This window comes from Octopus sinensis, linkage group LG9 (assembly GCF_006345805.1).
Source record: "Octopus sinensis linkage group LG9, ASM634580v1, whole genome shotgun sequence".
Taxonomy (NCBI): domain Eukaryota; kingdom Metazoa; phylum Mollusca; class Cephalopoda; order Octopoda; family Octopodidae; genus Octopus; species Octopus sinensis.
The window spans coordinates 49472885-49484342 of record NC_043005.1 but is presented as its reverse complement, the minus strand read 5'-3'; the positions used below and the strand labels follow the sequence as shown (position 1 = coordinate 49484342).

At 34.6% G+C, this 11458-nt stretch overlaps 1 protein-coding gene across 2 annotated transcripts in view; it reads right to left on the bottom strand.

Moving 5' to 3' along the window:
• Window positions 1-3455: 3455 nt before the first annotated feature.
• Window positions 3456-11458, bottom strand: part of LOC115215798 (myosin-VIIa) — a 101917-nt gene continuing 93914 nt past the window's right edge. For both annotated transcript variants that reach the window (XM_036505950.1, XM_029785100.2), the window contains 4 exons: window positions 10453-10569; window positions 9971-10045; window positions 7499-7621; window positions 3456-4922 (listed from right to left, as the gene is read on the bottom strand). In XM_036505950.1, the coding sequence (XP_036361843.1) occupies window positions 4806-4922; window positions 7499-7621; window positions 9971-10045; window positions 10453-10569 (432 nt within the window). In that variant the 3' untranslated portion in view covers window positions 3456-4805. The remainder of the gene's footprint in view (window positions 4923-7498; window positions 7622-9970; window positions 10046-10452; window positions 10570-11458) is intronic.

Sequence of the window (11458 nt, the reverse complement as noted above, 5' to 3'; positions counted from 1 at the left end):
TCGAGCAAATCGACCCCAGGACTTATTTTTGTAAGCCTAGTACTTATTCTATTGGTCTCAGCCATACTGGAGCAACGCCTTTAGTCGAGCAAATCGACCCCAGGACTTATTTTTGTAAGCCTAGTACTTATTCTATTGGTCTCTTATGCCGAACCACTAAGTTACGGGGATGTAAACACACCAGCATTGGTTGTCAAGCGATGTTGGGGGGACAAACACAGACACACAAACATATACACATACATATAAATATATACATATATAAGACGGGCTTCTTTCAGTTTCCATCTACCAAATCCACTCACAAAGCTTTGGTTGGTACGAGGCTATAGAAGAAGACAGTTTCCCAAGGTGCCATACAATGGGACTGAACCCGGAACCATGTGGTTGGTAAGCAAGCTACTTACCACACAGCCACTTCTGCGCCTAGTTGACAAAAACACAAAAATTCCTCCCTGTTTACCTCCAGTGAGTATACAAATATCAAAAGGGAAAGTCCAATTGTTCAGAGCCCCATTGTAACACCCTATCCTTTTATTTATAATGTGTAGTCTTAATCCTGTCTTTCAAGACTTGAATTGTTTCAAATGCACTTCCAGTAATTTTATTTATTGCACAAAATACCAACTTTACTGTGATTTGTATATAGGTAAGAATGGTTGCAGGCTGGTTGCCCAGTTTAGAAAGCATTTGTTTCACATGTTCATATGCAGTTTAATAACCCTCTTAAACCAACTGCACAGCATTTCAGCAGTAAAGGTTACTCTCTCTCCATCCTATTTCTGTCTTTGGTTTATATCACTACCAGAAATCACCACCCACCTGACTCTCTCATGACCAATAAAATGCCGATGAAGTAATGTAGTTGATGATATTGCTAACTCCTTCCTTCCTTGTAATTGCTGGTCTTGTGTCCAAATCAGAGACTAATATTTTAGGGAGAGGGTTTGGCAGTATCATTAGAGCATTGGGAAAATGTCTTATGGTATTTTTTTCAGCTCTTTATATTCTGATTTTTTTTTATGGAAACGTCTTCCCATTGGCATTAACAGCTGATTATTTTTCCTCTATTTCTTTCCTTTATATTTCACTCCTCCACCACCAAGGGTGAAATGAATAAACTGTCATCTAAATTACACAGAAATGAAAATAAAACTAACATCTCATTTTAACAGTTATATTTACTAAAATTACATAAAAATATTTTGAAATACTAAAGAGTAAATTTATTCAATAAATTCTCCATTGGCTTCAACAATGGTCTCCAGACAATTTCGGAATCTCCTGCAACTTTTCTGGGCGGTCACCTTGTTTAAGTTGGTGAATGCTGCCATAATCCTAGCCTTCAACAAGGAGTTTTGTTGGTCTCTTGGCCAACTACTCCCCACACATAACAATCAAGGGGGCTGCAGTCTGGGGAGTTAGGTAGCCAAATATTAAGGGTGATGTAGTCGCAGAAATTGTCTGACAGCCATGACTGGTTTCTCTTGCTTGTGTGGTATGGTGCAGAGTCTGGTTGCCAGACATAGGATCTTCCAGCAACCACCCTCTTGACCCAGGGCAGCACCATCTCCTCCAGGCACTTGATGTAGGCCTCTGTGTTGAATTTGATGCCATGTGGGAAGAAGAATGAATGCATAACATCGCCATCACTAGTGATCCCTCCAGACACCCTGATGTTGATTAGTTGTTTGATTTTTACCACTCTCGGTACATGTTCATATTGGAGCTTCCAGTATGGATGCCAAGCATTATAGCATGTCATTTCCAAATTTCTGGAAGAGTAAATTGTGTCATGGTGCAGTTTTTCTCTCAAACAGTGCCCAACTAACCCAACTATACTGTGTAGTTGACAAAATCAAAAAGAAACAATGTGCATGCCCAAAGTTAAAAATATAAAATGGCAACAATTTATCCATTGCACCCTGTATATTCTCACACCATTCTACCATGTACATAATGGTATGCTCAGATAACACACTGACTAACACTTACCTATTTCTGCTGTTGCTACTTATTTTTCTGTTTTCTTTTTTTTTTTTGTTAGCATATGGTTAACTTTTTTTAAATCATTCTCCATCAAACTTCCATCATCCACTATCTTCAATGACTTGCTAAAACAGTTTATCTTTTCCCCTTTTCTTAATTTCTCTCATCTTGAAAATAGTTTGTTTTTTTTTTATTTGAGCGTTGATAATTTTCTCTTTTCCACTTTGCTTATTTGTACAGACATAGCTTTTTTTTTTTCAGTAAGTCTGTTCCATTTAACCTTACAGAGTTAGTTAAAAAAAAAAGTTTAAGATATTGCCAACTGTAACTTGCATGCACATATATTCAAATAATTGATACATATGAATCCCTGTGTGCACACACTTCTTCCTGTTCAGCTTCATTTGAGGCAAATATTGATTTCAAATTTTGGCACAAAGCCTACAATTGCGGGGAGGGAATAAGTCAATTACATCAGTCTCCAGTATTCAGCTGGTACTTATCTTATTGGTCTCAAAAGGATGAAAGGTAAAGTCACTCTCAGTGGAGTTTGAACTCAGCAAGTAAAGATGGACAAAATGCTGCTAAACATTTTTGTCCAATGTGCTAATGATTCTACCAGCTCACTGACTTATTTGAGGCAAATATTGGTTGCATGCAGAAACAATGTGCCATCACTGAATTCTTGACAAAAGAGAAGTACAGGCTGTCTGACATCCACAGAAGCATACAGGTTATTTATAGAGATAACACCATTGACATCTGCATGCATGTATGTTGCATTCAATGGACAACCATAAAAAAAGCATGTGAATGTTTACAAGTTACTACTTAGCTTTAAATTAGCCCTGATAAACAAACTTGTCTAGAGTAATCTAGCCTTGATATTCCCAGCTTTTATTCAAACACAATATAACAAGAAGATATTGTGTGATAGGTAGAGTTGCTTGTGGTTTCTAACATATAACTCCACCCATCTAACACCCGTGGACATATTTACAAAGTAAGAAAACAGCACAGCTCCCATAACTTCAGGAAACATTTTTTCACGCTGAGAGTTGCTGAAGCATGGAACAAACTGCCGGCATCGGTTGTTAGTTGTCGGAGCACTGCATCCTTCAAAACTTCCATGCTTCCTGAGATTCGCCAACACTACACTTGATTTTCTCCCCTCCATACACACACAAGCATGTATCTGACTCATACATTGTTCGCTTTCCAGACATTTCTACATTACTGCATGTACTTTATATGCACTTTCTGACAAGTTGTGGTGCACCTGAGCACTGTATACAATAATTTCATTATTATTATTTTTATTATATCAAGTAACTACACAGAGGCTCCCTCATCAACTCGTGTTTGTATGTTTATGACAGCTAAAAGTAAAAAAGAAAATGAAAAGCAAGCATAGTCCACTTCTAGAAAACAATTGTCAAAATAAGAATTGAAATTAAACAAAGTTCTTCAATTAACCCAGAATACAATATACTTTTATTTATACCTTGATGAGAAGAAAATACCAGACTATCATAGCATATGATTTTGTATTAACAAAATTAAACAATGCATACTTTCAATTTACTGTAAAAAAATTTTTTTTTAATTTTAAAATTTCCACAACTTCCCACAGTATCATAAATTCAGCAACACTTGAATTAAATAAGAACCAAATATGTTATTGCTGCTTGTACCACATATGTCACAGCAGTAGATGAGTTATATCCCTTTAGTGTTTATAGTATCTTGACCTAAGCCTTTTTGACCCGTACACAAAATGCATGTTGCTTTTCGGGTATACTGTTTGCAACATAGCTTATAGATCTTTTTAAATAATAATAATAATAAAAGTATTTAGTTGAAATAATACCAATTATTCCCAATACGATCTAGCAAAGTTCTGACACCATAAATACCACTGCAATGTGTTTCCAAGATTTAAGCCCAGGACAAGATGATTAAGCAACATTTTAAAATTGCCATTCCTAATTGACTGACAACTCATTTAATGATTGCAGCCAATTAATAGTGTAGTGCATAGATATATTTTTGTATATTTGTATTGCATTTATATATAAATTTGCTACTCTGCATTGCCACATGTGTATTTGTTTTGTAGCAGAAAATTTGCTATTTAAACAGTCATGGTTGTTTTTACATTTGATGTCGTTAATGTATCTTCATTTACAACACTAATAGTCATGTAAACTGCATGTCGAAACTGCTTTACATGTGCAATCATTTGTCAGGTGTGTGTGTGTGTGTGTGTTAGTGCATGCTGATGATTTCAAGCCCAAAGCAAGATTTGATAGATGCGCTGCAAGCGGTTTTCATGCCCTCCATGTTCTTTCCCTTAAAAAATTAAAATCTCAACCCAGTGCAATAATTTGTAGGACTATTTGGCTGACAAATCATATTATTATTGACTGGTAAATCATATGATATTAATTGCAAAAGAAAAAATAAATAGTTGAAAATCCTTTTGTGTAAAACTCTGTGTGTGTGTGTATGAATGAGTGAGCGAGTGTGTGTGTGTGAGTGAGTGAGTCTGTGTGTATGTGTATGTGTGTGGGAGAGAGAGAGAGAGCAAGTAGACATAACTTTGAATTAAAAATGTGTTGTATCTTCAATATTATATATGATCTAATACAGTGAACAAATTGAAGTTCTTTAGATATGGATATGCAATATTGATAGCACGGTCAATAATTAGTAGTATACTTTTAATGGATTTTTCTTTTTTTTTTCTTTTTTTGTGGTTTTAGATGTTTGATATAGAATACAAAATATGCAAAATATGATGTAGTAAATGATTGTTAGCAAATTGTTTCTCCTCTCTTAGCACCTGCAAATACTTGGAAATTCTTAAACTTGGAATTGAGAGAAAACTCTACGTTTGCCATAATCAGGTCATCCAAGAGTTCACCCTGAAACTAGAAAAGAAAAAGCAATGTTAAAATTAAAATTAAATTTTGGATTCTTTTGATTTTAGACCAGTGTTTAAAGATTGAAAGAATATTGACAGTAGCTAAAATAAGTTTCCAAATGTTTCAGGTATAATTAAATTTAAATTTGATTGGAGAAATGTTATCTGCTGTAACTCCAGGCTGACTAGTGCCTTGTGAGTCAATTTGGTAGATGGAAACAGTATGAAACCTGGCACACACATACATACATACATACATACATACATACATACATACATACATACATACATACATACATACATACATACATACATACATACATACATACATACATACATACATACATACATACATACATACATACATACATACATACATACATACATGCATGCATGCATGCATGCATGCATGCAGATATAAATATCTCTTTGAAAACCAAAGAAAAAAAGACATCTATGGACAACTGCTTCAAAACCTCCAGCTTCTAAATCCAGACTATTAATTCACATTCATACCAATAATAATTGGAGCACTAGGTTTTGTTAGTAAATGCTTAAAGGAGAACCTGGATAAATAGGGATTTTCAGAAAGAGAAATTGACTGGTTGATTCATACAAGTCCAATCTGTGAGTGGAACAGTAAGAATTTGCAAGACATTTCTTAAGTTCCAAATGTGAATTTATCTGTGTTAACAACATCCCAAAGATGGAGCCTTGTATCTTTGTTGGAAACCGGCTTCTTCCTCAGTGGAAGATTTATAATAATTAAAAAATAGAAGAGACGTACATACATACATACATACATACATACATACATACATACATACATACATACATACATACATACATATATACACATACATACATACGTACGTATGTACGTACGTACGTACGTATGTATGTATGTATGTATGTATGTATGTATGTATGTCAGCCTGGAGCTATAGCAGAAGACACTTGCCCAATCAGATTTTTATTTAATTAAAATATATATATATATATATATATATATATAAGACTTTGATCAGCATGAGGCTATAAGTACAAGACACTTGCCCAAGGTGCCACACAATTGGATTGAGCCTGGAACCATGTAATTGGGAAGCAAACTTCTTAACACACACCTATGCCTATTCCTTTTTTGTATCTTTTACTTCATCATAACATAAAAAATACTTACTTCATCATTTACTATTAAACACATACTCACTCACCTTTTCCTCTCCCTAAGCCATTTCCCTCACACACACAGAGACAGACTGAGCCAATTAAGTTATATATATATAAAACAGAGCTTGTGTGTGCATGTGTCTGTGTGTTCCTTATGGATTCGAAAACTGAGATGCCAATTTTGATGTATGAGGTATCAAAAGATTTGGTAATCTTTCAGCTACCAAATGAAGAATGTTTTTTGCATAACTCTTTTTGACTACGAAAATAACCTCCAAAATGAGGTTGGATTGCACAATTATGAGGTTATTTTCAGGCAATATTTGGATTTTCTTCTAATCTATGTTGCCAATTTTAATGTTTTCAGTGTAAAAAAATGTAGCAATGTACAAAGATGTTATGAGTGCACTTGTGATGCACAAAACCCTATTTGTTAATGGAAAAATGACCCAAAAACATGCTTTTTTGGAACAATTATTGGCACATTTTCTATCAATAATGGCATTTGTGCCACAACTAAACTGCCAATGTGAACATCTTCAGTATTCCATGATTAAACAATGTCTTTGAAGTATTGTGATATCATTTCTTTGCACAAAGCCCTATTTTTCAACAGAAAATTGACTAATGAACCTATTTCTGGCATAATTGTAATCACTTCTGGCATTACTGCCAAAATCAATTTGTCCCTGTGGATTTTCTTGGTAGCAAATGGCTCAGGAATGCCAAATAAGCATTCTCAGGTTTAAATTCATTAAAATTTCCCCAAAGCTCAAACACAATAAGAGCCTGTATTTGTTCAAGTGTGGTAAAGACATGAAGCAATGACTGAAACCTTTTGTGCTTTTTTACAGTTAACATTTTTCTCTTTACTTAAACCAATTTATGGAAAGTTGCTTATTGTTATTAGTATATATCCATGCCTATTATTCATTCCATAAGCTGCAAAGTTCATAAAGATTTTGCTACAATCTCCCTATTTTTCAGTGGCTGAGCATGTACTATAATGCAGGTGGTGCCATGTAAAACAAATGTCTGACCTGATAACTTCAGTGAAGGCAACAACAACACCACGCATCTATGCAAGGGCAAGTTAAGGCCACATACACATGATTCTGCCTACAGTGCATATCCCTTCATTAATCAGGATGTACTCTGTGTTCACTGATTGGTACAATTTCAAATCAATCTTTCCATATCAGAAATATGTACTCAATATGAGTCGGTCATGGTGTTATTGTTATCAATGACCTGGGCAATGCTAGAGTGCATTGTGTGTGGTGCGTACATTCCACTTGAACCCAAAAATTGAATACATATATATATATATAATACAATGTAGCTGCAGGTCATAACACTCAGGCAACGCCAGGGTGCATTGCTAGTGATATAATATTAGAAGGATCTACTTACTCTCTCGATTTGAAAGAAAATTCTCTCTGAACCAGTGTGCTCGTTATCAACAATGAGGTTGAATTTACCACATTCATGAATCCAGTTTCTTATTTGTTGAAAATTCATGGAGTGAAAAACTTGCTGGAAAAACAAACAAACAAATAGTGAATTAGTTTTATATTATGTAGAATGTTAGTGAAATCAGAAATACTTACACTCTAGGACTTTAGAAAATAACAACCATGATAGGTGCAGGTATGACTATAGTGAGAAGTTTGTTTTCTAACCACATGGCTTCAGGTTTAGTCCCACAGTGTGGCACCTTGGGCAAGTGTTTCTACTCTAGCTCTTGGCTGACCAAAGTCTTGTAAGTAGATTTGGCAGAAAGAAAACCGAAAGGAGTCTTTCCACATATATTTTTATGGGTGTGTGTGTGTGTGTGTGTGTGTGTGTGTGTGTGTGTGTGTGTGTGTGTTGTCTGTGTGTGTGTGTCTGCATGTATGTGTGTGTGCGTGTGTTACAGTAACACACACACTTGATTTGACATCACATTATAGTTGTAATTGAGTATCCCCTTCATGCAAGTGATGTCCTTTGTTTCCAATCTTTCATGGAAACATGTCTGGTAATGGGAAAAATTAACCTACTTCGAAACCAGTGAGAGTTAGCAACAGAAAGGGCATCTGGCCTTAGACACATCAGTCTCATCAAATTCTGCCTACCAATGCAAGCATGGAAAAGTAGATGTTAAAATGATAATGTTGATGATTGTGTTTATTCTAGGTTTTTGTGTTCTTAGTTCAAATTACATTGGGGCCAACTGTATCTTTCATCAACATGAGGTTGATAAAACAAAGTATAAGTCCAGTACTGGGGTTGTTAGTATCAACTAATGCAGTGGTTTTCAACAAGGGTCCATATGGCCCTTGGGCGCCTATATAAGATTTTTGGGAGTCCATGTAACAAAATAGTAAATTGGAGACCCATAGTAGTATTATAAGGGCCCCTGAAAAAAGTGTTTTAGGTATACATATTGGTGTATATTGCAAGAAATAGTTAGGTTTCTTTCTCTAACATTTTACCTAGTTCAACCTACACTAGTTAATTTGGGAAAAACAGAATAGGAATTTTGAAAAAAGTTTCTATAAGACTAGTTTTAAACATTGAATGGCTATGGGGGTCCACCAAAATAATACAGAAATCAAAGGGTTCCATAGATAAAAAATGGTTGAAAACCCCTGAACTAATGCCCTCCCATCAAAATTGTTTGTACTTAGATTGGTTTCAAATTTTGGCACAAGGCCAGCAGTTTGGGGAGAGAGTGTGAGTCTGTTATATTGATTCCAATGCTAAACTGTTACTTGTTTTATAGATCCTGAAAGGTTGAAAAGCAAAATTGTCTTTACATTCTGAGTTCAAATTTTGCCGAGGTCGACTTTGCCTTTCATCCTTTTGGGGGTCGATAAATTAAGTACCACTTGCATACTGGGGTCAATCTAATCGACTGGCCCCTTCCCCCAAAATTTCAGGCCTTGTGCCTAGAGTAGAAAAGAATATTGTGGTTTTGGTTCCTGGACTGGGTGATGCAGTGTTTCATTCTCCCAGTGTCAATGAAATTAAGCATTAGTCGAGTACTCATCCAAATTTTCTAGCTTTGTCTTACTTTAACAATCCTTATTAAGCAAGTGTAAAGCATTGAACTGTCAGAATTGTTGGCATGTTGAACAAAATATTGAGTAACATTTCTTCTGATTCTTTATGTTCTGAGTTCAAATTCTGTGAAAGTCAACTTTGTCTTTTATCCTTTCAGAGTCAATAAAATAAGTACCAGTTAAGCACTGGGGTTGATGCAATGGACTAGCCCCTTCCCACAAAATTTCAGGCCTTGTACCTATTGTAGAAAGAATCATTAAGCAAGTGTTTGGCACACAGTAAAACTTAACAAAATGTTTTTAAATATAATAAGGATGAAATATTTTAATTTAAATATGAAACATGAGGCAATTTATATCCTAGAACCAGAAGTATCCCAAGCAGTTAGATATCAAAAGGATTTTATGCAACATTCATTGTAACCCCACTAAAGCCCCCAATTTTCCAAAGGACACTATAGTCACTGTAATCATTTTCATACACAATTTTTATCACATAGCAGAACAATTATCTTTTTATTCCTTATATGGGCATCTCAGTAATGATAAATCAATGAAATAGTCTCTACATGGTAATGTCACATGAGTTAACAGTATGATACTAAGTATGGTGTGATGCTCTGCTGCTTATCTTAGGTTACTAAGATAAATACCAGACTTAAAAATCAAATGACTGAAGCAAATAAAAGAATAAAAGGTGTAGGCCTGAAGTCTCTGAAAATCGAGTAATGTTTCTACAATAATCTAATGGCTACCTTTGTAAGTTCTAGATAATTCTTATAGAATCCCAAAACATCTTTACAGAAATTTATTATCTTATTACATTTACAAAAATTACCTTTGTTGCTGGATCCACGATTAAAACCCCATTTCGATTGACAGCAAGTTGTAAAGAATTTGGGTTTTCAGGCATCTATGATAGAGAAATGATAAAAACAGTTTAGAGAAAGTAATTATTATCCTATCTCTATTATAAAATGACTTCAAAAAATATTTTATACAATCACAATGACAGGTTCAACATATATAGTAGGACAGGTAGTGTATTTGATATCTTTGATTTAAGAAAAAAATAATCTATATATATATTATTGATTATGTCATTAATTACAGATTCTGTGGAAAACTTTTATAATCGCCCTATAATATAGCAAAATTTAGATGGGCATTATTGATATTGAATACTTGCAGTAGAGTAGCAAAGTTGAAAAGCGTACAAACATTTTTTTTTTTCTTTGTCATAAGTATAATGAATTTCTGTTTCTCATGCAATGAAAATATAGTGGTTTTTGTAGGCCATTGTTTATTTTTATCTCTTACCTGAATTTCAAAAAATACTGAACCATAAGTTCGAAAGCCTTTTGTAATGTTCACAAATGCAACCTTTGCTTCTGATTTAGTATATGTCTTTATGCTTTGCAGTTCACCATAGATTTCCTGTACAAAACAGAATATTTTTATTTATCATTACAGCAAAATCCTTCTGGAACTCTTAAGTAACTAGCACTCGAGAAAAACAGAAGAAAATGTGTTGTTAATTGGAGTCAAAAACAAATTTGCACTTATTTATGCTAATTAATCTTATAACAATTCTACTTGTCATTCTGTTACTTAGCCCAATGGTAACACTTTCGCATGATTAGAGAAGAAGAGGAATAAAGAAAACAAGAGGACATAAAAAAAAGATGGAGAGAGAAAAAGTCGGAGAGAGAAAAAGATGGAAAGAGAAGAAGACGGAGAGGAAACATAACTGTATTACTTTCATGTGATTAGTTGAAGGGAAAGAGAGTACAAGAGGGAAAGAGAAAAAGGAGAGAGAAAAAGAGGATAAAGCAAACAGTGAGACAGAAAGAGGGAAAAAGAAAAAGAAGGAGAGAATAAAAGACAGGGAGAGAAGCGTCCATGATATGAAGTAGACGGAATGTAATTTTTGTTACATGGTTAAAAAAGTTGAAGGAGGAGAGTTAAAAATATAATTTTAGCATAGGGGTGATGTTCTGATGGAGAGGTTAAAGAAAAGCAGAGGGGGGTGGGAGAGAAAGAGATGATGATGAGAGAGAGGGAGAGAGAGAGATGATGATGGTGGTGGTGGTGGACTTGGTGGTGGTGAGTGAATAATGAAAAGTGTATTTTTTCTAGTTGAACTAATTTTTTAATATCACCTATCACTTAATGCATGTGCATATGTGCAATTCCGTGAAATATTCACACTTATTTACATATGTGCAATTTTTTTTCATTAAAAATTTTTATTTCCTGTTCTCCCTGTTACAGTTGAAAACAGCAGAGCAAGGGGACTGTGAAGTCTTGTACAAAGTTGTTATGA